Source organism: Musa acuminata, chromosome BXJ1-2 (genome assembly GCF_036884655.1).
Source record: "Musa acuminata AAA Group cultivar baxijiao chromosome BXJ1-2, Cavendish_Baxijiao_AAA, whole genome shotgun sequence".
Taxonomy (NCBI): domain Eukaryota; kingdom Viridiplantae; phylum Streptophyta; class Magnoliopsida; order Zingiberales; family Musaceae; genus Musa; species Musa acuminata.
In genome coordinates this window covers 22,788,402-22,813,404 of record NC_088328.1, presented here as the reverse complement: position 1 = coordinate 22,813,404, position 25,003 = coordinate 22,788,402, and the positions used below count along the sequence as shown (strand labels likewise).

General features: G+C 43.9%; 5 protein-coding genes across 7 annotated transcripts; 3 read left to right on the top strand and 2 right to left on the bottom strand.

Moving 5' to 3' along the window:
* Positions 1 to 11: 11 nt before the first annotated feature.
* On the bottom strand, positions 12 to 914 carry LOC103976145 (uncharacterized). The gene has a single exon (XM_009391346.3). It carries the CDS (start codon positions 782 to 784, stop codon positions 161 to 163), a length of 624 nt encoding a protein of 207 aa, XP_009389621.2. The 5' UTR covers positions 785 to 914; the 3' UTR covers positions 12 to 160.
* Positions 915 to 3,117: 2,203 nt separating this feature from the next.
* LOC103976146 (uncharacterized) lies at positions 3,118 to 6,156 on the top strand. Its single transcript, XM_009391347.3, has 6 exons — positions 3,118 to 3,614; positions 3,834 to 3,940; positions 4,690 to 4,798; positions 4,893 to 5,054; positions 5,313 to 5,486; positions 5,820 to 6,156. Exons 1-6 carry the CDS (start codon positions 3,261 to 3,263, stop codon positions 5,847 to 5,849), a joined length of 936 nt encoding a protein of 311 aa, XP_009389622.2. The 5' UTR covers positions 3,118 to 3,260; the 3' UTR covers positions 5,850 to 6,156.
* A 93-nt stretch (positions 6,157 to 6,249) lies between these two features.
* On the bottom strand, positions 6,250 to 8,015 carry LOC135599010 (annexin D3-like). 2 transcript variants are annotated; one of them, XM_065093636.1, is made up of 6 exons: positions 7,665 to 8,014; positions 7,446 to 7,591; positions 7,131 to 7,358; positions 6,852 to 7,064; positions 6,695 to 6,784; positions 6,250 to 6,612 (listed from the first exon to the last, which is right to left on the bottom strand). In XM_065093636.1, exons 1-6 carry the CDS (start codon positions 7,870 to 7,872, stop codon positions 6,406 to 6,408), a joined length of 1,092 nt encoding a protein of 363 aa, XP_064949708.1. In that variant the 5' UTR covers positions 7,873 to 8,014; the 3' UTR covers positions 6,250 to 6,405. The 2 variants fall into 2 exon arrangements, with proteins under 2 accessions (XP_064949708.1, XP_064949705.1); XM_065093633.1 differs by having other exon boundaries at positions 6,852 to 7,358; positions 7,665 to 8,015.
* A 2,805-nt stretch (positions 8,016 to 10,820) lies between these two features.
* Positions 10,821 to 19,869, top strand: LOC135599000 (phytochromobilin:ferredoxin oxidoreductase, chloroplastic-like). Of its 2 annotated transcripts, none has more exons than XM_065093615.1 (9): positions 10,821 to 11,070; positions 11,976 to 12,095; positions 14,977 to 15,071; positions 16,999 to 17,092; positions 17,202 to 17,333; positions 18,142 to 18,246; positions 18,734 to 18,784; positions 18,888 to 19,056; positions 19,731 to 19,869. In XM_065093615.1, the coding sequence occupies exons 1-9, from the start codon at positions 10,978 to 10,980 to the stop codon at positions 19,745 to 19,747; spliced, it is 876 nt and encodes a 291-aa protein (XP_064949687.1). In that variant the 5' UTR covers positions 10,821 to 10,977; the 3' UTR covers positions 19,748 to 19,869. The 2 variants fall into 2 exon arrangements, with proteins under 2 accessions (XP_064949687.1, XP_064949678.1); XM_065093606.1 differs by lacking the exon at positions 19,731 to 19,869 and adding an exon at positions 19,425 to 19,473.
* LOC135598997 (magnesium-chelatase subunit ChlH, chloroplastic-like) lies at positions 19,823 to 24,955 on the top strand. Its single transcript, XM_065093604.1, has 4 exons — positions 19,823 to 21,689; positions 21,839 to 21,921; positions 22,013 to 23,815; positions 23,899 to 24,955. Exons 1-4 carry the CDS (start codon positions 19,838 to 19,840, stop codon positions 24,751 to 24,753), a joined length of 4,593 nt encoding a protein of 1,530 aa, XP_064949676.1. The 5' UTR covers positions 19,823 to 19,837; the 3' UTR covers positions 24,754 to 24,955.
* Positions 24,956 to 25,003: the final 48 nt, after the last annotated feature.

Sequence of the window (25,003 nt, the reverse complement as noted above, 5' to 3'; positions counted from 1 at the left end):
ACCACAACGCATGCAAAGCACAACTCGATCCATTTGCTCGTACACATAATTTACGGTCTTTTCTCTGATATTTTACATTCACAATTCGAAGTCATTGTAATTTGTGTCCTCGCTGTCCTTCTAATCTCCACTGCGACTCGCAGAGGAGTGAAACGGAAGCTTAGCTCGATCTCTTCTCGAATCTCAACAGCCTCGCTGGCGATAACCTAACTTTGGATGGTCTCCTACTCTTGCTCTCCGATATCGTCTCCAGCGCCGGCGACCACGGCCGCCCCCTGCGCCCCACGAGCTGTGCGTAGTGCTTCTGCAACTCGGGCGTGCTACATAACGTCCCACCATCGCCGGCGCCGCTCTTTCTCCCATCTTCGCCCGAGGAGATGACCCTGGCTATGAACTCCGGGGCCACCCTGATGAGCTTCCTCCCGTCCCCGCCCTTCACGTACGCGAACGGACACTGCCCGTCCCCGACTAGCGACACCTTCGTCGGCGACGGAGACAGCGACGCCAGCGTCGCGGCCGTCAGAGCCTGGTTAGGCCGGAACCGGTCGAGGGGGAGGAGGAAGTAGGTCTGGCCGGGGAGGAGCTCGTCGTCGGCGGATAGAACCGGGAGGGGGAGGCCGATATAGAAGGAGTTTGCGTGGCAGACGATGCGGCCCGGGAAGCGGATCATGAGCTCGCCGGCGTGCAGCGTCTCCGGCAAGAGCCTGGTGTCGCCGCCCCAGAGGACCAGCTTGACGAGGTCGCGGGAGCTGTGGCTGAAGCAGGTCAGGAATGCTCTGGCCATTACGGATCTGTGCGCGGTTGCAGCGTCGCCGTTGGTGGGTTTTATGGGGATGAATTGGTGGGTGGATGACTTGGACCGGTCAGCTTTGGGATCCAAGTGGGTCGGTGGTCAGCGGCGACCGAGGATGCAAGTTTGTCAACTCCACACGCACTGATAAAGCTGGGAATATGTCAACGCATCTACGTATAGTCGAATCCAACTCCCGCACGTATCTTATAGTAAGTGAATGCGTCTTCAACCTCTATCTTAAATTGTTTTTGGTCAAATAATTAAATGAAAGATGTTGACGAGGTAAGTTTTGCCCGTTGGATGTGAGTTGTGTTTCCAGAAGGATCCTACGATAACTTGGTGGCACCAAAAATCTGACGGAATCCGCCTGTGATGGTCGATTCAAAACACCAAATCGAGATCAGAAATAAGCGAAGACGAAAGATTTTGTTGAGGATAGCCAAGATTCTTTAAAGATCTAATGACTCATGTGGCAGAGGCTTTTAAAGTAATGATAAGTAAAGTATTGAAGATTACTATCGAATTAAGCCTTTAGGAGATGACTTTTCCCTAACAAGAATAAGCACTGTTGCGGATCCAAATACCAAAACGAGAACACACAATATTTGTGGTGGATGATGCATGTTATGACCGTAATATGAGTTGAATTCCGTGGATGCTGATGATGATAGTGATTGGTCCACAAGAACATGATACGACATAACATGACTGGAATCTAATGCATCGGCTGTGGTGATATGCCTCCACGTCAGCCCTTCAAACTAAGGGAAACATAAACGGATTCAAACTCGACCTTCTCTCCGATGGTCGAGTTTACTTATGTACATCGAAAGATGAAGAGGATCGGACAGCATTTTACCGATGTAGATCATTCTTCCATGGGGATGTCATTATCGAATGGCACAACGGAGACGATACGAACAAAGACTCTCTCTCTCTCTCGTTCCCTCTCGCTGTCAATCTTCCCACCTGCTGTGGGCATCCATAAACAAAAGCCTTCCACCACAAATCCAAGCCAAGTGGCGGCATCAAAAGGCTCGGTTTCTACTCCACACATTCGACTGCAACTCTCCGGTCCCCGAGAAGACGTCGCTGCGAGAAGAAACAGCACGGAGCAAGCAAAAGATACCTGAGTTGGGACCTCCTCCTCCGCCTTCTCACAGCCACCACAAATCAGCTGTAGTTGCGGTCGCTACCTCCTCCTCCTCCTCCTTCCTCTGGACTCTACGGTAGCCACAAGTTGGCGGCGTTGGATTCTGAGAACAAGCGTACATCGACCGGCGCTTCGTTGGAGGCCACGGAATGGTGAGTGGCGCCCGTTCCACCGGCCCCACTCCGACAGATATCTGAAGCATGGAATCAACGCAGGGCTGCTATTCACCGAGAGAGAGAGATCTAAGGGATGATTTGTAGAGATTATCGAGATGTTAGATCACGACGGATTAGAGGCGCGGAAACAATAAGAGATCGAAAGAGTTAATCTGAATTCTACATGAGATATGAGGACTTTGGAAACCGTCAGAACTATGTGGAGATTTAATGCATGAAATCTACGTTATTTGGATGTGAAGGATCGTCTCACCCATCCGGCGCTGCGGTTAACGCCGTTGTACCGTTGTGAGTCGATATCTAATTTATCTACGTGGCAGATTCCCTTATCGGCGAAGAAAATATTTTTGGTATTTTCTCTAGAAAGACTAATTTCTGCCGTAATTGCGTATATTATTCACCGCAAGATAATAAAGCATATGGCCATCTTTAATAGGAAAAGATTAAAAGAATATTAATTTTAATTTTTTGGAAAATGAAGCCACACGAACTCGACGATTTCTTTAGATTTAGCGAGCATCCAATGGGAAAAAGGATAAATTTAATATTTAAAATAATGAATTATTATTATTTAATTACTGTCTTAAAAAGGCATGTGAATCTTTGTGGCGTTCGAGTTTTGTGGTGATACTTGTATTTTTAGAAATATTTTCTTTAAATATATTATAATTCTAAAATTTTATTTAGAATTTCTTAGCATTTGATGATTTTTTTAGCTTCATTTTTTTGAATTTTTTGCACTATTTTCTTTCTTTTCTTTTTTTTGGGGGGGTCAAAAGAAGCTCTGATTATGGTTTGAGGAATATTATTTTGTATTATTAAAAACATAAATTTATTTGAGGAAATAAATGATATACATATAAATGATATGTATGTAAATTTATTTGAAGATAAATTTATATGGGTAAAATTAGAAAAAGCGGGAAAAAGGAAAATAAAAAGGATTCGTTTTACTTCAATATGAATGATATGTATGCATAAAAACACTGCCCCCCTTCTTTCTCTCTCCGTTCGACCGAAGAAAGTGAGCGGCCTCTCCTTGTGATGAGAGCGGAGAGGACGAGCAGAGCGGTGCAGAACAGCGGCAGAGGGCGGGAACAAGTTGTTGGCGAAGGAGGAGGAGGAGAGTGGAGGGAAGATGGCTAGGGCTACCAAGGGTTCCCTCACGGTGGCGGTCGCAATTTGCGCGAGGGTTCGAGGCGGAGCCGCACCCTCGCCCACTTCCTTATCTTCATGCCGGAATCTCCACTCCTCTGGGCGCAAGGACGATAGCCGCCGCCAGGAATACTCCACGGGTGCGGCCGCGGCGGTGGAGGTGGAGGGCGGGATCCCAGGCGGTCTGAGACGGTTACCCGGCCGCCAAGGCTGGGATTTGGCCGGAGCAATCGAGTACCTCGAGTACCGGAGGTCCTTGTACGGGGAGATCACGCATAAGGCCCTTCTCGTGGACGCCGTCGGCACCCTCGTTGCTCCCTCCCAGCCCATGGCTCAGGTTTGGCTCTTCTCTCTTCCACATGGGAAGGGAGACTACAAAATCTTCGTAAACTTCCAAAAGTTCCCTTTTTTAATTGATATATGATCTTGTTTTGTTGGGATTTGGATTTGGAACTCTGTTTCATTGTGCTTTAGTTCTATATGGAAACGACAGACAGATTGTTCTGTTTTACTTGCAATGGCCTTCATCTTTATCCACTACTTTGGTTTGTTTCAGATATACAGACAGATCGGGGAGAAATACGGGGTGAAGTATTCTGAAAATGAGATACTGAATCGGTATCGATGGGCCTATGAGCAACCCTGGGGCAGATCAAGGCTGAGGTTTGTCTTCCCATGATAAATCCTTTGATGTTCTTGTTTTGCGGGTCAAATTTGCATGGATTTGTTATGAATTTCATCTCTAATCATGATCGAGGAACCACCTCCGTTTGGATCTGAGAGGATCTTATTCTTCTTCTGTGTTTCTTCATATTTGCTCTCTAATATCTACTTCGACCTGTTCACCTCAGAATTTAAACATAAGGGTTTCTTATAGCGCCTTGATCTTTCTACTAATCTTGCATTGTCAAATATCTTCCAAGTTTCATGTTTAATCTGAGAGAGCATGACATTTTTCACAAAAGAAATACCAGGTTATTCGAGGAACCATGATAAGATAAAAATTTTATTCGAGAAATATATTTTTTTGGTACTTATGTTTAAGAACTCATTAAAGTAGGCAAACCTGTGGTAGAAATCTAAATCTTGCAACATGCAAGACTGGCAAGATTTCCAAAGACATGATTGCAGTTAGTGACCTTCACTTAGCTGATGATCTTTCTTTTCCTCTGTTTAACACATCCGAATCTGCTTCCGAACATGCTGATTTTTTTTTTCTCATCATTTTTTGTGACCATTATAACGTTGTAATGCCAAATGATCTTACTACCTATTTACCTGTTTTAAGATATTCTCGAACTTCATCAAGCATGCATCTATTGAAAAGATGCTCTTGTTCCCTATTTCTGCATTGCGTTTAAGTCTTCTGTGCATGATTCTGAAGTCCATCTTTTTTATGTGCCTGTTATCAGGTATGTGGATGATGGGAGGCCTTTTTGGCAACACATAGTTAGCTCTTCTACAGGCTGTTCTAATTTGGAGTACTTTGAAGAACTCTATAAATATTATACAACTGAGAAGGTATGATTGATTAATCGATTGGATGTCATTATGATCACTACATATTAGTATGATGCTTAGTGAAATTAATGTTTGTTATCATTTTGTTTGTCAGGCTTGGCATATCTGTGACCCTGATGCTGGAAATGCTTTCAGAGCTTTAAGAAAGGCTGGAGTGAAAACAGCTATAGTCTCAAACTTTGATACCCGCTTACGGCCTCTTTTGCAGGCTTTGAAGTGTGATCATTGGTTCGATGCTGTTGCAGTGTCTGCTGAGGTACAAAACTGCCTTTTCTGTTATTTATGGAAATTTGGCTGATTGTGGGTGGTCTTTGCAAACTCCTAAAAGTTCTTTTAGGACAAGGATTTTATAACTCGGAGGCAGTGTATTCCTGCCTTGGAGGCTTGAACATTACCAATTCGGATAACCCGTGGTCCTCTGAGCCTCATCTATTTTGCTCTAAATGTTGCTACCTCAACAGTGTCAATGCCAGTTATATCAAGTTTCTTATAGGTGTTAGTATTGCTATAACAGGTAGCAGCTGAGAAGCCAAACCCGACTATCTTTCTTAAAGCATGTGAGTTGCTGGGTGTAAAACCCGAGGAAGCAGTTCATGTGGGTGATGATCGCAGGAACGACATATGGGGAGCTAGGGATGCAGGCTGTGATGCATGGTTATGGGGCAGTGATGTTCACTCTTTCAATGAGGTATAATTAATCATTAAATCATGACATGCATAAACCTTGGGAGTTTCATTGTCGATGTATGGAAGATAATTGGTTACTGTTGTGTGCATAAATTGCAGTTATATTGACTGAATACAAAAAATATCAATGTACATGGGTAAGGCCGCTGAAAATTCATGAGGCATTAAATTGGGAAATGGTTTGAAATGGTTATTGTGTTTAAGCTGTTAGCTTATGACGAAAAAGTTGCAGTAGAAAAAGAATTATAACTACACTTTGCTTATCGATTCAACTAAACTATAACGTTTGCTCCGACCACTGCTCGGTGTCTGATTACTCAACTTACTTTTGCAGGTTGCTCAAAGAATCGGCATTCAAGTTTAAGGATTGGCTCCTTCGATTCATCTGTTGTCCATGTAATCTGGTTTTTAGGTAATGTGTGCTGTATCTCGTCCTCTCCTTCGTGTCGGCCCTTTCCATTCTGCAGCGACATAATCTACTTTCTCTGTGATATGTTCAGTACCTCTTTGGCATCAGGTTCCTAGTTTAATTTGTATTAGAAGTTGTAATTACAGTAATAAAAGGCATATGTATCAGGAGAGTGGGGACTCTGTGAACATGCTCTACTCATGACCAGAGAGCTTTGTAGCCATTACTACTTGTCTTTGCAAGCAGATTGCCTTTGTTTGTGTCTTCTTGCATCAGCTGAACTGAACTTTGAATGCTTTTACTTCCTGACTTGTTTGCTCAATTTATCTTCCTAAGATTATTTTACTAATTTGCGAAATCCAACCCACCATGCCAAATCTTTATTCCATGTCCAAAAATTGTTTATGTTGTTCATTCCACAAGCCATATATGCTTACACCTTATAAATATACACACATCTTCACATACCTTCACATTTCTCTGAACCTGAAACCATCGGTTGATTGCTATTTCATGCATCCGCAGGGCCGATCAAGGTCAGCAGGAACCTCATGTAGTCCCCCGAGGTGTCGTCCACTACATCATAAATGAGCGTGGTGTTGTATCTCTTCTTGTATTCCTCCTTCACCTTCTTCATGTCGATTTCTGCCCGACTCACCACGGCTCTCGTCAGCGAGTCCTCGTCCGTTCCGAGTCCCACCACCGATCTCCTCACCACCTGCACACCACCAGCAACCATCTCTTCGCCGTCATGGAAACAGGATCACATTTGTTTGCGTGCCATTCTTTGGCCTGCGTACCTCTGCAAAGTGTTTCTCCGGGGACGCTATGCACCAAATGGCAGCCTTCAGCATCGACGCGAACTGACTTCGATCAGCGCCCTCGATGTCCTGTGTTGCAGAGTGTTGGATGAATCGATCTCTCAGAACGTAATCAAGCAGCATCATCCGTACCGACCTCTTCGATGTGTCTTCCATAACCTTCGGTGTACTGCTCGAAGGTTTCCTTCAACTGCGATTTGTTCCTCGTGCTGAGTACGCGGATGACTTCGTCCTGATGCAACTGCTTCTTTTGGACCGCATCGAAGAGCTGAGCTGCCTCATGCTTTGCCAGTTCGACGGCGACGTGCTCCTCGGGATACCGGTAAGAGGTAAGCAGACGCACCAACAGCTGCAGGAATGAAAGATTACTGCTGCTGCTTCCGATACCGATGATGATGATGTCGAGGAGCATTACCAGTCCGAGGGGTTCCGTTGGGGTAATCTTGTGAGCCACATCTTCTTCGATGGAGGAAGCGAAGAGAGAGCAATATGCCTGCCTAACAGCGATCAGATGGTCCGGGGATGAGGCACAGGCGACCTCTATGATCACCCAGAGATGCCTCTCGCCCTTCCTCTTCAGTGCCTTGTTCACTAATTTGGCATCTCTCTCTGCAGGGTCCATGGTCCATAGCATCACTGCGTTCTGCAGCAACACTTAGCTAACTGATGATTTCACTCCTCGATCCTCTTCAACCAATTGCATACTAATCTGAACAAGAGCAAGAGTTACCCTGAAGTCACCGGAGAGCTCGGAGTGGAGGCGATCGAGCAGCGACTCGCCGTAAAGGCTGGCGTAAGCGGCGGCGATGGCCGACCGCTGCGCCGCAGTGCGGTGACCCAGGATGTCTATGATTGCCTTCTCGTCCGTCCCCCACCCTGTTGTCGTCCGTCAAAAACGAAACCGATCACGCAAACCCTCAGAAAGAACCATGGATGTCTGTATAGATACCTCGGAAGGCCTTCCGCAGCTTGTGGCCGTCATCTTCCGGGGAAGGAAGAGAAGCTGGGACAGTGATGGTGCCCATCCCTCCTCCCTCTCCCTGTCCGTCCGCGAGCCTATATAAACAAGTGAGGGGGTTGAGCCTCTGGAGGACGAGATGCAATCGTGTGACGTCGAGGCCGCAGCAATGGCCGTGGCAGCAGCAGCTGTCGGACATCAAAGCTTCCTTTCTCTTCTTCTTCTTATTCTTGGCGAAGCTTCTCGTCTATGTGCTGCGCAAACTAAAAGCCGTCAATTATCCTCAATAAGTAGGAAATAGTGGGGGAAACCACGAGCAGCGTCAGCCCTGTTAGTATTCTCATTATATATATATATATATATATATATATATATATATATATATATATATATATATATATATATATATATATATATATATATATAATGAATTCTATTAATTTAGGTGGTTTGGTTGTTGGTTGAGTTCGAATCGAAGCTATCTAATTTTTATAGGTTTTTTGTTTCTTTTTGTATGTTTTCTTTTGGGGACATCCAATCGAACCAAGTTGTTGAGCTGTTGTTTCACATGTATTTAAGTAATTTCTTCTTTTCATATCTATTTTTTTCACTTTGGTCAATAAGTATTCACATATATAACATAAACCTTAACATAAATGTGAATGTCACCGAATCATATGGTATAAAAGATATTTAAAATGGGAACAATAATTAGTTCCGTTAGTTAAGACTTTGACCGTTTGATGGTAATATCAATTTTTTATTTTTTATTTATTTAAAAATAATAATTTATCTTTATCTACCGGTCAAATCTTATATTGTTATTAAAAATAATTTAATTTACTGCTTAAACTGAGATTAATGCATTTACGGAAAACTAGTTAAAGATTGATGAGTTCAATTATCAACCTGCTTTATATATATATCACCTAACATTCATATCTTCGCCGGTGCAGTGGTGGAATTCGAATTGATAGGAGGTATGATGTCTCCGAGGGAAGGCTATGCGCACTTCCCACGTGTTGTGTCTCGATTAAGATGGGATGGCTTCACGACACCTACTAACATGTGTCGCGTCTTGATAGCGATGAATCAGTAAAGGGAAGAAAGCGGACCACAGTGCACATTTTGTAACCACACTTGGAACGCAACATGTCACCGTCTACTGGGGACCACTTCCACGATAATTGGTGGATGAGTCCCATCATCGCTTCTAGTGGTCAAACATCGAGTTGATGAAGACGAGAGGAGCTATTTTATTAGTCGCATAGTTAGTTACATTTAATATTTTAAATATTTTATTTTTTTTAAAAAAATATATTAATATTTATATAGTTACAGAAATAAAATATTTAGATTTATTTATCCTGACACAATCTATTTTATCAATAAAAATAAAAATAATTTTAATATTTTAGTTATGGTAACGGACGACGTTAGTGGTGACGGATGACGACGTCACTTAGAGGTCACGAGTGATTGTTGTGAACGAGGAGAGCGACGTTGAGAGATGAGAGCCATTTTACATTTGCATTGGCATCGATACATAATTGCTTACCGAGTAATAAAATGTCATCGATGTATATCCCAATGCTTAACAACTATATTAGTGTCAATATTAGTGCAGAGCGATCATCGTCTCTCGTCATCACTTTTCTTATCTACAATAATTATCTGTGGGCCTCCAGCGATGTTATCGTCCACCACCACAAACACGATTCGTTACTACCAATTAGAATATTAAAATTATTTTTATATTTTTATTGATAAAATCGATGATGTTATGATAAATATATTTAGATGTTTAACTTTCATAATTATAAGGATGTTAATATAATTTTTTAAAATATAAAGATCAAAAGACTAAATATAGTTAACTACGTGAGGTAATATACATTATATGAATCCTCGAATAGGGATATCATATGGCAACTTCCATATATGGCAATTATCTAAAACTATAAGACAATTTCCATTGTCTAATAGACTAAAAAATAATTCAACTATTTTTTGGTGGAATCATATGGCGATGTGTGTGTTTTTATACCATTATTTATTATTTGACTCATAAAATAGTTGATACATTAATCTCATAATTCATATACACTGGCTTAAGATATTTGAGGATAATAAATCAATTATAATCTTATAAATCAATTCAATTATCCTTCCACATCTGATGTGAAATTAAATTGGACATTCAGTTCTTCAAAGTGAATATACACACACACATAATTTGGACTATAGATTGGGTCGGGCGAGTACGGATCAAGATTTGGGCCACTCATTATCCGACCCGAAGTCGAGTCGTATTGAACACGAAATTGGCAATTAAATTGGGCGCGGGCACTGATCGGGCTGGATCGAACGGGTTCGGTTGGACCAGCTTGCCGTGTGATGCCATTCCTCTCTCCGTCGATTCGATCGCGGATTCGGAGGCCGGAGGAAGACAAAGCATTCTCTTCTTCCCTCGTGTTCTGGGCTTCGTGGGACGGGCGATCCACGCTCGCTCGATCTGATCGAGAACCAAAGACTTCTCTTCTTGGAATTCCGTGGGTTTCCTTTGTTTTTGTGGACTATTAGATGCTTGATGTTTGAGATCCTAATTCGATGGTGATAAGTGGTTGTAAGCTCGAGAGCGAGTTAGTCGAGGTGTAGGCTTTGGGCTCTTATTCTAGAGAAATTATCTGTTTTGGATGATAGATATATTCGTACAATTTTATCATTTTCGGAGTATGGGAGTTTCAAAAGTCGATTCTGAAGGTAAGAAAGATATGACGAACTTATGAGCACTTGATTAACTAACGTGAGACTAAATGTTCTTTATCATATGGTGTTCTTGTTTTTTCTCTTATTGCTAAATCCATGCTTCTCTTATTTTCGGAGTACGATGCTTTTCCCTTTTTCTTGCGAATAATTCCATGGTTTTATTTATTTTTATGCGAGCCATTCGATCCACTTCCTGGCATTTCCTTCCAACTGGTGGAATTTGAAAGATCGATGTTTTTTGTCTTCCCCATATCGTGGCTTTGGATCTTGATCATCGTCTTCGGTGACATCCCGCTTGCCGGTGTTATTTTGCTTAACGAATCACGATTTCGAAGTCGGGTTGGGTTCCGACGGTGAGACTCGAGTCAGCGGTCGCCTCGGGTTGGATCGAGTTAGGACAAGGGGGTGTGGGATGACCGGGTTGGGTTTGGATGTACTTGGTTTTGCTTTATCGCCTAGGTTGGTGTGATCGACAGAGGGCAAAGCTCTCGGAGTAGCAGGAACGGAGGCTTCGGCTCGGGGATTTGGCGTCTCCATGGATCTCTCTACCTTTTCTTATCAGAAGTTCGTAAATTTCGCGCTCCAGGAGACCAAGCTTCGCACCGCTCTCGCTCCTCTGCCATCCCACGTCGGTTTGCTCTTCCCTCCCCACCCCATCATCTGTTCCCTTGTCTCTCTCGTGTCGTCTCTAGAGATTGTTTGTGTTTCTGTAAGTAGAAATAATAGTTTCGAGACAATAATGTTACTTGATGCTAAACTGTCAGCATATTAGATCTTGGTATCGAATGGAAGAATATCTTGAATTTGTGTCTCTAACATAGTAGCATATGCTGCTTATAGAATGTGAGGCAGGAGAGAAGTGACCTTACCATGTATTATAGCATCAAGATATTAATTTATATAAACAATAAAGAGATGGAAGAGAGCACTTTTAAGCCGAGAGTTAGTCTGCTGACTACCAAGTGATAGACAGATGGAAGAGACGGTGAAATCGCGAATAACAATGAAACAAGTTGGACACTGTATGGACTGGAACTTGGGCATGTTTTTGGGCCCAAATAAATGTGGGGAAGGACCTCTGATTTACATTTTGACAAGCTAAAAGAAAATAGTTTGGTCTAGATTTCATGCTATTGATGAACTAATATTTTCCTTGACAACTAAACTCACTTTTAATTTTAACATAAATTTCATCATTTGGTTGGCATATCACCTGGTATTGGTTCTCTAAACTTTGTGCTATGCCAACTTCTAAAATTATTTTGGAGGGAACTTTAGTATTTGGTATAATTTTTTTGGCTGGTAAAGAGGGGAGAATCCATTGGAAAGGGACAAAAAATAAAACAAACGAGTGTTAGTTAACTTACAATAATGGAATATTCTGCTTTAGGTAGGTAAAAGGTACCAAACCAAATCTCTGATATAATTCTACAAATTTTCTTGTTGATGCTTTCATTACCTTATATCTTCAATCTTTCATTAGGATGTCCAAAACTTTGTTCTAAAGCTTACTTTTTGCTATCATGTTATCAGGAAAAGTTCAGATTACTAAGGTCCAAAGACAACAATACTGTACTTCGTACACTTTCATTCTGTGCCCCCAAAATTAGACTTGTTCGAAGTTTGACAGTTGAAGGGAATCGTGCAATGCAGGTACCCCTCCTATTTTACATTTTTCATAATGAACCTTGTTATTCTGCTTATTCTCTTTTGAATAAACATATTATTTCTATCAAGCTTCTTCTAAAGAGTGCATATACTGATAGAGGTGACGAGTTATATATTTTAGAGAATTATAGAGGAGTGATCCCCCAACAATAGGATTTACCTGCTTGAATAATGAGGCACCCACCTCCACAAGGACTCAGACCTAGAATCGTGTCAAACGAATAAGGGAACCAGATCGGTGCCTGGTTGCTTGCTGAATTATATGTCATCATACAATATTATTAAATAGATATCTGAGTTGCTAAAAGGTTTCTAAAGTAGGTATTACTAAAAGGTTCCACCTGGTCCACTGATGCCAACCATTTGCCAAAACTGGTACTGGATCGATGTTTAGATTTAGATAGGCTTTACTAGGAAAAACTGAACATTAATAAGAAAATTCACTCGACATTTCCAAATTCCAGTGGTTTATTACACGTAGAATACAAAAAGAGCTTAAGTTGCAAAGAAGCTATCTTGATGATTGTTGGTCTATATATTGAGGTGATTTTAGTTCGTGATATCAAAAGGAACTTAGGTGCTTGTGTAGCCGCTTGAGTGAAGTGAGGTGAGGCTCGACCATCTTTATGGAACGTGGTGAGACACCTTCAACTGGGCATTGCCCAAGCGAGTAGCACAGTTTCTACATTGGACCCAACCTGGTTCCAACCCAAATTCCCTTCCCTTGCCCTCCTGCGAATTCCCAACACTTGCACTCACCCTAGCATTTCTTCCACTGCTTGTGTTTCCTTCTCTGTCTGATATATCTCCTCTTCTCCTCTTTTCTCTTTGCTCCATTTTCTTTATCTCTTTCTCTGTGGGTGCTCTGCTTGCTTCTCTCTTTCCTTTTCCCTTTTCTCTTTTCCCCATTTACTCTCTCTCCTTGTGTGAAGGCATGCTTCCCCACAATCACCACCTTCTCTTCCCTCTTCTTTCACTTCCTCTTCTCTCATCTTCCCTCTCTGCAGCCGCCCACTGCCATTGCCATCTTTCTATTCCTTCCTCTACAGCCGACAGCCATCAATGCTGTTCTCCTGCATCCTTGCACTCTCTCCATCACTTGATAACTATTACTTAAATATAACAATTCAAACTAAATATAACAATTCAAACTACATTTCAAGTACGATAGCAATGCAAGATCTGCCAAAGGAATTATCATAAGAAATATATTAAAAAGGACCCAGGATGAAGGTACAACTATTTAAATGATCCAAAGATCCTAGTGCTGTCACTTAATGTTTTATTGCAAAACTACTGAGGGTGGAAAGTTCAAGTATGAGAACATCAAGTTGGAAAGTTTAAAATTCATTTACACAAAAAAATGTCCTCCAAAAATAAAGCAAGAGTTAAATATTTTTTATATGAATGACAGAAAAATTGAATCTCTTGGATTGTTAGATGTTTGTTTTTTCGGTTCTGGACCAATTTAATTATTATTTTATTAATCAAATACTTTATAGATGGATAGACATATGTAATTTAGTGTTTTTGGTGGTAATCATCTTGCATATGATATTGTATAAACTCATATTTTGATTGAATTTCTTTTTTTCATTATTGTATTTTGTAGGATAAGCATCTTAGCTTGCTCAGGCAGGTGCCTCAGGCAATACAGGATTATGGCATCTTATAGTGCCTAGCATTTGGCAATATTAGCTTAGTATGGTTGTTGAAAATCACATGATATGTGAGTAGGCCAGCTTCTTTATATGATATTATACCAAATTTACCATGGTAAAGAAAAATGTTTTGCTGTAGACTATGGGTTACTCTATCAGAAATGTTCTCTCCTTGTACATAATCTGTTCATTTTATGCACTTTATTCTCTTATATCTTATGTGGATTTGGTCAAGATCTTTTATGTCCCCTAAACGTGACCTGCAAGCTTCTCTGGTGGGCTTGAATTCTTGCCGCATATGATGCCTTATTTTCCATGCCACACCCACCTGTATTATTCAATCCATAACTAAATTAGATCTGCATTTCTGGGTTTCCTTGCTTATTAACACTCATAATTGATGAGTTCTTTTACTATTCAAATATTTTGCCTTAAAAACTGCCTGTAATTTTTTGTGTATACCTTGCACGGCTGGGATACTTTTGAAACAAATTGCAGTGTCAGTTTTAATCTTTTTGTGCTTTTTTTATTTTGCATAGGCATAACATGGTAGTTATTGTGTGGCAGTCACATGCTGGTCATAGCAACGTATGGGATTTTTCCTAAACATGATGGCATGTCTGGTGAAAAAAAAAGATTTTGATGAGTATAATTGGCTTAGATTGTCATGGTCACCAGCATCAATTAAAGCACCATGATAGAGAGAGATAGCTTTCTTTCTGTGTCAGCTTTTACAAACTAATCTATTCATACATAATACCATTTGGATGTGCTCCAGCTTATAAGCTTCAATATTTCACATCATAACTCCTGCCTTTACCACTTGATTTGATTGTATTTATTTTCTTTAGCTTATTATATACTCCTTTCCAAATTGAAAGTGTGGGGTTATTGTGGTATTATAGATACTTATCTGATGAACCTAAGGACCATTGCTAGAATCATTTGAAGTTCAAATGATGTTTATCTTATTTTATTTTATTTTTGTAATTCCTTGACTTTTTTAAGTTGCCTGGTACTTTAACTGCTAGACTACTGTATCTAGTAAGATAAAAAAGGAGTTTTCTTTCCCAAAAGAATTCTTGAAATTTATCCCAAATATCAGATGCACTATCATTTAGAGGCTTTTTGGAAGCGATCATTGGATTGTAAATCTTTATAATTTTTATGGTACTTCTGCTACTTATTTTTCTTTTCTCTGGCAGGTTCTTGATTTTGCTGTGTTCCCTGAGCCAGAATTTGATCTTCCTATATTTTGCGCTAATTTTTTTACCAATGCTAGCTTGAACATCGTCGTCTTGTGAGTTACATTTTATTGACCATGTTTATTTCTCTCTAAGCTGAAGATAATAAGATTCATGTTCTTAATGCTTGCACCTTCTCTGGTTTTACTTTTGGTTACTTTTGACTGGTATGCTAAGTAAAAGATTTCCTGTTTTGTTCTAAGCACCCAATCAATTGATGGTGCTGAAGTCTTCATGGGTAAGGGACTAATTAGATGGGTAGTTTTAACCATTTTATTTTTACATATCCAGTCTATCATATGTGATATTATGATTGCTAATGAACATATAATGTGTAAAGCCTATTATGCTGTTAAAACTAAGCATGGTAAAAGCAACTGTGCATATTGATATATCTCCCAGCTAGCTCAGAGGCTACTATTCAATCTTCCATATTTTGATTCTTAGGAAATTACAGTGAAGTTCTCCAGACTACAAAGCATGCTTTAAAATACTTGGTCTATGTCATGATCTGGACACTGATCCTCCTTATTGGATACATGGTTACAAGTGTTGGTTACTTGAAACAAGTGTCTGACATCTACACATTTGTCCTAACATATATCATATGCGTAGAGCTCTTGGCCATGTTGAGTACTGGGAATATTTATGTATTTTGGAGTTTTGACTTACTATAAATGTGAAAACTCTCGTCAATCATCATGTATATTATATGCTAAGCTTTGATATTGAGGCATGTTTTTAGACATCCAATATGTTCCTTGATGAGGGCATCAAGCTCTTAAGTGGGGAAGATTGAAGATTTGAGTGAAGTTATAAGAACTAGATGAGTTACTATTATTAAATTGGACTTAAGCATTTTGGATCGGTAGTTTAGATTCAACAAGTTAATTAGTAACTTATGGCAGGCCCGGTTGTGACACTTCAATAGGGGGATCTGTCCACTTGTCTTTTATGAGTTGATCCACTTCAAGGTAGATTGATAGGGCTCTGACCACCTTTAGTTGAACTAGAACTACAAATAAGAAAAGTCAAGCTAGATCAATCAAGCTCCAATCCTATATAATGCTTTTAGTCTGGTTGACTAGTCAAATATTGATGGGCATCATTTCTCCAATTGGGTACCCATATTGGCTAGTTAACTCTCCTGTAGACGTGGCCGTACTGGGGCTGCTGAGGGGATGACTAAAAATAAATGTATTGTAACTAGTGCTTTCCAATATTCTTATTTCTTTTCTCTGTTTCATCATTTACTTTTTCCATATATCATGTCATTAGCATGACTATATTGGCATGAAATGAAGATAGCACTTAACTGTAACGTGGAATGCTTTAGGCTGTGATACATGCATAATGCAAGGTCTGGCATGGTTTGTGTTAAATGGATAGGGTTCTGTTTGGCCATCATGATATGATTTAACCAATGATTTGAAATGTAATAAATTAGGTTAAAAACGATGGTGGTTGAATCCAGAAAGCTATGTACTTTGATTTTTCTTATTATTCAGTGGTTTTGCTAAAAATAGAATGGGTTGATTGTGGAGCTAATTCTTTTATTATCTACAAGATTAGATCCCGATTTCTACATTCAGTATCACATATCACAGTAATCCTAGATATACATGTACTGTAAGTTATTACATGGAACTTGGGTCACAGGTCAAGATAGAGTGATATGGGCAGGCATAGCACTTGATCATGGCATGTATTTAACCACCAATTATTAAAAGGTCATCTTACAGTGAAAGAATTTTTGGTTCAAATCGTTGCATTATGTTCTTGCATATCACCCTCAAACCATTATGAAACTGGTAGAGATTTTGGTTCTTAAGGCCAAGAAAATGGGAGAAGAAGAAAAGAGAATTAAGAGAAGAAAACAAAGAAATGACTATAAGATCAATTAACAACCACGTTCTCTTCCTGAGCTTTTATTGAGCTTCCATGATGTGCCTTAAACTTTATATTTAAGTGGAAATTTTGCAGGGATCTTAACCCTCTCTATGATGTCACCATCCATACAGACTACAAGGAGAAGTATTATAGAAAGTTACTGCCTCTTGGCAAGAAATACTTTGAGGTACTAAAACTTGTTACTTACATGTTACTGAGTCTTTAGTGATACTTTCAGATGCTTGTATTATGATTGCTATATATATAGCTTCAAATCTTAAACAGAGGAAATGCAGCTTCTGCCATGGGGAGGCAATATTACAGGCGAATCTTTGAGATTTTTCTCACCAATTGTGATATGGACAAGATTCACTTCAAGCCAATTCAAGCACGATGTTCTATATTCTGCATTCATGGATTACTTTAAGGTACAAAATTTTCATTCTCTTGCTTATGAAAGAGAAAAATAGTTCAACAATTTCAGTATTTTATCCTTAGAAGGCTTGAAACCAAAGAAGGATTTTATGTTTGCCATAATTTTTCCCATGTGATAGGCTAACACAAAATAGTGACGGATGGTAACTTAATTAACATAAAAGTGCTACTGATTTAAAAAAAAGCATAGAAGTACTACATACATGACTTGCTACTTTCCAATGAATCAAACTTCAGTTATACTGGTCTGACTATGGATCGGTACCAAACCATATAGATTGGTTTCATTTGGTATTTATCCTTTTTAGTATATCCTCTGGTGATACTGGACAATACAAGTTGGCATATAGTCTGATATTATTATTACCTGTACTGGTTAACCAGTTACCGGAATTTCTTCTTTTTTTAACTTGACTTGACCCAGATAAATCATTATCCAATTGGTCTAAGATTGATTGAACTTCAGTTATGTTTGGTACTGCGGTATAACTTTGGGCAATGGTCAGGATATCCTACCTATACTTTAAAATGACATTTTATTTTGAGATATGAAACTACTTTGAGAAATGTACTATGCTGTATATGACAAGCTATTATTTGGTGAACTAGATATGTGAACTTGAGAATAAATGTTTATTGTAATCAAAGATGCTCTCATGGAGAGACATACCAGCACATCAGGTCTCTTGTACTTTTGAAGGCGCTTGGATTTTGTAGCTAAAAGTCTTTTGTTTTATCTCTTGACATCTGGTGCTTATAACCAAAAGTAATGTGGTTCTGAAAATAATTATTTCATGATAGGCATGGCTTGCATTGATGGATGAAGCAGTTAAAGAGACATCTGCTTGTCATATTCATCGGAATCGTGAAGCACAGCATAAGTATCTTACGTGGAGAGCTGAAAAGGTGTCTTGTATGCTTTGCAATTTTTTCTTGTTTTAGTTTTGAGATACGTAATGAAAAGGTCACGAGTATTTTGCGAAGTTGAATTGCTCATTTGCAACTTGTTTGTGCTGATCTGATTCTCTCTTATGGAGATATTACCAATAGGGCAGTGTTTTTGCAGGAACAGAATTTGTCATTTTTTATCCTAAAAGTGAAGAAGATAAACATATATTGTTCACAGCATTTTTTTGTGATATCTTACAATATCTTCATGGCCATCTATTATTCATGTTCTTTGTTTTAATTGATAACATTTTCTGAAAAACAATTTTAACCACAGAATCAATGTAATGCTAATAATATATTTTTTCTTTCTGTTTGTGGGGGTGATTTTGGTTCACGAAATAATTACGGGACCAGCATTGCCTCACATCTGGAGCATAAAAAAGATAGAATGCAATATCATTTTCAATAAACTCTGTTTGGCTTACCCATTACTGTGTATCAGGACCCTGGACACCCAATATTGAAGAAGTTGGTCGGAGAAAATCTTGCAAAGGTGCCTTTCTTGAAACTGCATCAGTTCTTTCAGTGACCTTTGCCACTGTTGCAGCATATCTTTTTGAAGGACTTCATTGATTTCCTTTCTCTATCGAATATAGGAGCTGGTGTGGCGTTTTCTTTTCGACGGAGTCGATTCACTCGGAGCAAAGACATTCTTGGACTACTTCCCTGAATATAAATGTGACAGCGGGACAATAAATCAGAAGCGCAGTGTGATGGGAAAGTCCTACGAGACACGCCCATGGGATCTGAATGGAGAATTCGTTGGTAATCATTCTGGATAATGTTTGGCACTCTTTTTAAAACTTGATGTCCCTTAGGCCTGGATGACTTTCGTAGTATTGTAACTCTGTGTTAATTATTGCCATAGAATTAGGCTTTTCTTTAATCCTAGCCAAAAATTGCTGTCCAAATTTGCACCACGTATGGAAACAGAGAGTATGAACTCAATAATGTATTTTTGTTTTCTGGAAGACTCTTTTTTTTTTTTTTTTCCTGCGGCTACTATGATATTGTCATGCTTGAATGTCATATGCTGCTATTATCAACCACTTCATTTGGCTGCTGTGTATGCTCATTTGTGTTTAAAACGTTATAAACTTGGAAGTATCTAAATTCCATATTTGCTGGCACAGATGGGAGACCATCTACTTGAGACCGAAGGTTGATACCACAGTGTGCCAGGATGGTGAGCTTTAGACTAAACGGTATACCAATGGGTTGCTCCATTTTATGTTCTACTTGAGACCCAAGTTATATAAACCCTGGCCCTGATCTAACCTCACTTAAGTTAAATGGCAGACTATTGTCATGACAAAAAAGCTAACTTTAGATTCAATGACAGACCAAATGTTAGTTTTTCATCTCGCAATGCTTTGTGTTATTTCTTCTAACGAGTACGACCTTTTTACCCACAACCTGACGACATTCTTTATGAACAGGGACGACTGTCCGATGATGGATCGGACAAGCCAGAGAAGCCGTCCTCAGATACCGCAAGCAAAAAGACCAGGGAGCTCCACGTGGGCAAGCCGGGCAAAAGTATCCCATGGCGCAACCAGAGTCACACAGCACATCCCAAAAAGATCCACCCAAGTGTACGACGAAAGCTTATCGTGGTCGCCTCCCTCATCCCGCGCTGGAACTGCGAAATCCATCCCGGCCAATGAGAGCCCGAGCCGCGGCACACGCAATCCGAACGCACCCCCCACAATTCAATCGGCGCGGATACTCGCTTGCCCACTCCCTCGTTGTTCCTGTCGCGGACACGCGTCTCGGAGCCGACCACCAGAGGCGCCACAGCGACCGCCCCAATTCTCCTCCACATAACCCACTCCCGCCGCAGAGTATAACGTCGCGGGCGGTCCCTTCGTCTCCCTGCTTGCTTCGGTGGGAAGGCAGAGAACACCACCAGACCATCTACATCCGTCCTCGCCTGCTACCCAAAGGGTTTCACGGATCAGTTCGCTACTCGATGTCGTCCCTGGTGACAACCCCCTTCTCCACCCTACGCAATTCAGCAGCAACGAGATCGGACGGCCTCTCCTCGGTCGTCCAGAAGAATGTCTTCCTCCACTCCTTCCTTCCCAGGAGGAAGCAGCTCGGCCACGCCTCCCGCGGCCGGCGGAGCTTCGGAGTGAGCTGCGCCGCCGTCGGCAACGGCCTCTTCACCCAGACGAACCCCGAGGTCCGCCGCATCCTCCCGGACTCCAACCCGGGCCTCCCCAGGGTGAAGGTCGTCTACGTTGTCCTGGAGGCCCAGTACCAGTCGTCGCTGTCGGCCGCCGTCAGGTCCCTCAACAGCAGCCGCCAACACGCGTCGTTCGAGGTGGTGGGTTACCTGGTGGAGGAGTTGCGGGATGAGGAGACCTACCAGACCTTCTGCAAGGACCTCGAGGACGCCAACATCTTCATCGGCTCGCTCATCTTCGTGGAGGAGCTGGCGCTGAAGGTGAAGGACGCGGTGGAGAAGCAGAGGGATCGGATGGACGCCGTCCTCGTCTTCCCCTCCATGCCGGAGGTCATGCGGCTGAACAAGCTGGGCACCTTCAGCATGTCGCAGCTGGGCCAGTCGAAGAGCCCCTTCTTCCAGCTCTTCAAGAGAAAGAAGCAGTCCGCCGGGTTCGCGGAGAGCATGCTCAAGCTGGTCCGGACGCTGCCCAAGGTTCTCAAGTACTTGCCGAGCGACAAGGCTCAGGATGCCCGGCTTTACATTCTCAGTCTGCAGTTCTGGCTCGGAGGATCGCCGGAAAATCTCCAGAATTTCCTCAAGATGATCGCCGGCTCGTACGTGCCGGCGCTTAAGGGCACCAAGATCGAGTACGCCGATCCCGTCCTCTTCTTGGACAGTGGCATATGGCACCCGCTGGCTCCGGCAATGTACGACGACGCGAAGGAGTACTTGAACTGGTACGGGACAAGAAGAGACGCCAACGAGAGGCTCAAGGACCCCAACGCGCCAGTGATTGGGCTGGTCCTTCAGAGGAGTCACATCGTCACCGGCGACGACGGGCACTACGTGGCGGTGATCATGGAGCTGGAGGCCAGAGGTGCTAAAGTGATACCAATCTTCGCCGGCGGGCTGGATTTCTCAGGGCCCACGGAGAGGTACCTGATCGACCCGATCACCAACAAGCCGTTCGTCAACGCCGTGGTGTCCCTGACCGGGTTCGCCCTCGTGGGAGGCCCGGCGAGGCAAGACCATCCGAGGGCCATCGAGGCACTGAGGAAGCTCGATGTCCCGTACATTGTGGCGCTTCCCCTGGTGTTCCAGACCACCGAAGAGTGGCTCAACAGCACCCTGGGTCTGCACCCGATTCAGGTGGCGCTGCAGGTGGCCCTCCCGGAGCTCGACGGTGGCATGGAACCCATCGTCTTCTCAGGCCGGGATGCAAGAACAGGTTCAGCTCTGTTCTTTCTTTATTGCTCTGTTGTCCTCTTCCTGCGTCCTCTGTTGTGTCAGAACCTACTTGACTGATGTCCTATTTTTACGTTTGATTCTGATGTCCTCTGTGAGGCTAAACGTGGACGATTGATATGCTGGTGACAGGGAAGTCGCATGCGTTGCATAAGAGGGTGGAGCAGCTGTGTACAAGGGCCATCAGGTGGGCTGAGCTAAAGAGGAAATCTAAGGTCGGTTCACATCGCCACTTAACTGCAGTGAATCTGTGATGAAGTGTTCCCATGTTTCATCGGCTTATGTTTGTGTGTTCTTGTGGAGTAGGAGGAGAAGAGACTGGCAATTACTGTTTTCAGCTTCCCACCAGACAAGGGCAACGTTGGGACAGCAGCATATCTCAATGTCTTCTCCTCCATCTTCTCTGTGCTCAAGGGACTCAAGAAAGATGGTTACGATGTCGATGGCCTACCTGATACAACTGAAGCCTTGATCGAAGATGTCATCCATGACAAGGAGGCCAAGTTCAGCAGCCCCAACCTTAACATCGCTCACAAGATGACCGTGCGAGAATACCAAGCCCTCACCCCCTACGCCTCCGCCTTGGAGGAGAGCTGGGGGAAGCCCCCTGGCAATCTCAATTCTGATGGCGAGCATCTCCTGGTCTATGGCAAGCAGTACGGCAACGTCTTCATCGGGGTGCAGCCGACGTTTGGTTACGAGGGCGACCCCATGCGCCTCCTCTTCTCCAAGTCCGCCAGCCCTCACCATGGCTTCGCAGCCTACTATTCCTTCGTGGAGAAGATCTTCCAGGCGGATGCTGTTCTCCACTTCGGCACTCATGGTTCCCTCGAGTTCATGCCCGGGAAGCAAGTCGGCATGAGCGACGTGTGCTACCCCGACAGCCTCATCGGCAACATCCCTAACATCTACTACTATGCGGCTAACAACCCATCCGAGGCCACCATCGCCAAGCGTCGAAGCTATGCCAACACCATCAGCTACCTGACACCACCTGCGGAGAACGCCGGGCTCTACAAGGGGCTCAAACAGCTCGCGGAGCTCATCTCGTCCTACCAGTCCCTCAAGGACACCGGGCGCGGCCCTCAGATCGTGAGCTCCATAATCAGCACCGCCAAGCAGTGCAACCTTGACAAGGATGTGGCTCTGCCGGAAGAAGGGGAGGAGATCTCCGCCAAAGAGAGGGACCTCGTGGTGGGCAAGGTGTACTCCAAGATCATGGAGATAGAATCTCGATTGCTGCCATGCGGGCTCCACGTGATCGGTGAGCCTCCCTCGGCCATGGAGGCGGTGGCCACACTGGTGAACATCGCAGCGCTCGACCGCCCCGAGGATGGCATATACTCGCTGCCCGGCATACTGGCGGAGACCGTGGGGAGGAACATCGAGGACGTCTACAGAGGAAGCGACAAAGGGATACTGGCCGATGTGGAGCTCCTCCGGCAGATAACAGAGGCGTCGCGCGGCGCGATCTCGGCCTTCGTGGACCGGACGACGAACAAGAGAGGGCAAGTGGTGGACGTGGCCGAGAAGCTGACGTCGGTGCTCGGCTTCGGGCTGGTGGAGCCGTGGATGCAGTACCTGTCCAAGACCAAGTTCATAAGAGCGGACAGGGAGAAGCTTCGGACCCTGTTCCAGTTCTTGGGGGAGTGCTTGAAGCTTGTCGTGGCCGACAACGAGTTGGCGAGCTTGAAGCAAGCTCTCGAAGGCAGCTACGTCGAACCTGGGCCTGGCGGCGACCCCATCAGGAACCCGAAGGTGCTGCCGACCGGAAAGAACATCCATGCTCTGGACCCGCAGGCCATCCCGACGGCCGCAGCCTTGCAGAGCGCCAAGGTGGTGGTGGACCGGCTGCTGGAGAGGCAGAAGGCGGACAACGGGGGGAAGTACCCCGAGACCGTGGCGCTTGTGCTGTGGGGCACGGATAACATCAAGACTTACGGGGAGTCGCTGGCTCAAGTGCTCTGGATGATCGGTGTGAGGCCGGTCGCCGACACCTTCGGCCGCGTGAACCGCGTGGAGCCAGTCAGCCTGGAGGAGCTTGGCAGGCCGAGGGTGGACGTCGTCGTCAATTGCTCCGGCGTCTTCCGTGACCTCTTCATCAACCAGGTACGAATCCATGGATATTCCCGAACAACTGATGCGGTCGGTGCCGGGGATGTGCTTGTGACCGAGTTCTGATGTCGCTGCAGATGAATCTCCTGGACCGGGCGGTGAAGATGGTGGCGGAGTTGGACGAGCCAGAGGAACAGAACTACGTCAGGAAGCACGCGCTGCAGCAAGCTTCGGAGCTGGGCGTGCCGGTGCGGGAGGCGGCCACCAGGGTCTTCTCCAACGCCTCCGGGTCCTACTCCTCCAACGTCAACCTGGCGGTGGAGAACTCATCGTGGAACGACGAGCAGCAGCTGCAGGACATGTACCTGAGCCGCAAGTCCTTCGCGTTCGACTGCGACGCGCCGGGCGCGGGCATGACGGAGAAGCGCAAGGCGTTCGAGATGGCACTGAGCACGGCGGACGCCACCTTCCAGAACCTGGACTCCTCCGAGATCTCGCTCACGGACGTGAGCCACTACTTCGACTCGGACCCCACGAACCTGGTGCAGTCGCTGCGCAAGGACGGGAGGAAGCCCAGCGCATACATCGCGGACACCACGACGGCGAATGCGCAGGTGCGGACGCTGGCGGAGACGGTGCGCCTGGACGCGCGGACGAAGCTGCTCAACCCCAAGTGGTACGAGGGGATGATGTCGAGCGGGTACGAGGGGGTGCGGGAGATCGAGAAGCGGCTGACGAACACGGTGGGGTGGAGCGCCACCTCAGGGCAGGTGGACAACTGGGTGTACGAGGAGGCCAACACCACCTTCATAAACGACGAGGAGATGCGGCGCCGGCTCATGGAGACCAACCCCAACTCCTTCCGCAAGCTGGTGCAGACATTCCTAGAGGCCAGCGGCCGCGGCTACTGGGAGACATCGGAAGACAACATCGAGCGCTTGCGGCAGCTGTACTCGGAGATTGAGGACAAGATCGAAGGCATCGAGCGGTGAACTCTTGCAGCTTCCTCCCTCCTTTCCTCGGCCATCTCCGTTGCCGTTTCATCACCATCTGATCAGTAGCATTCCTACACGTAATTTGTAAGCTCTGTTGAGCCCTTCCGCAGGGGAAGTCTCCATCGCCATGCTTGTGTGTAATTGCAACTCTCCTCCCACATTGCCTATTTATGATGATGTCCATAAGCGTAATCTTCAATGGATTGGTGCGAGGGGTATAATACGCTGAGTTGCGTTCCGTACTATA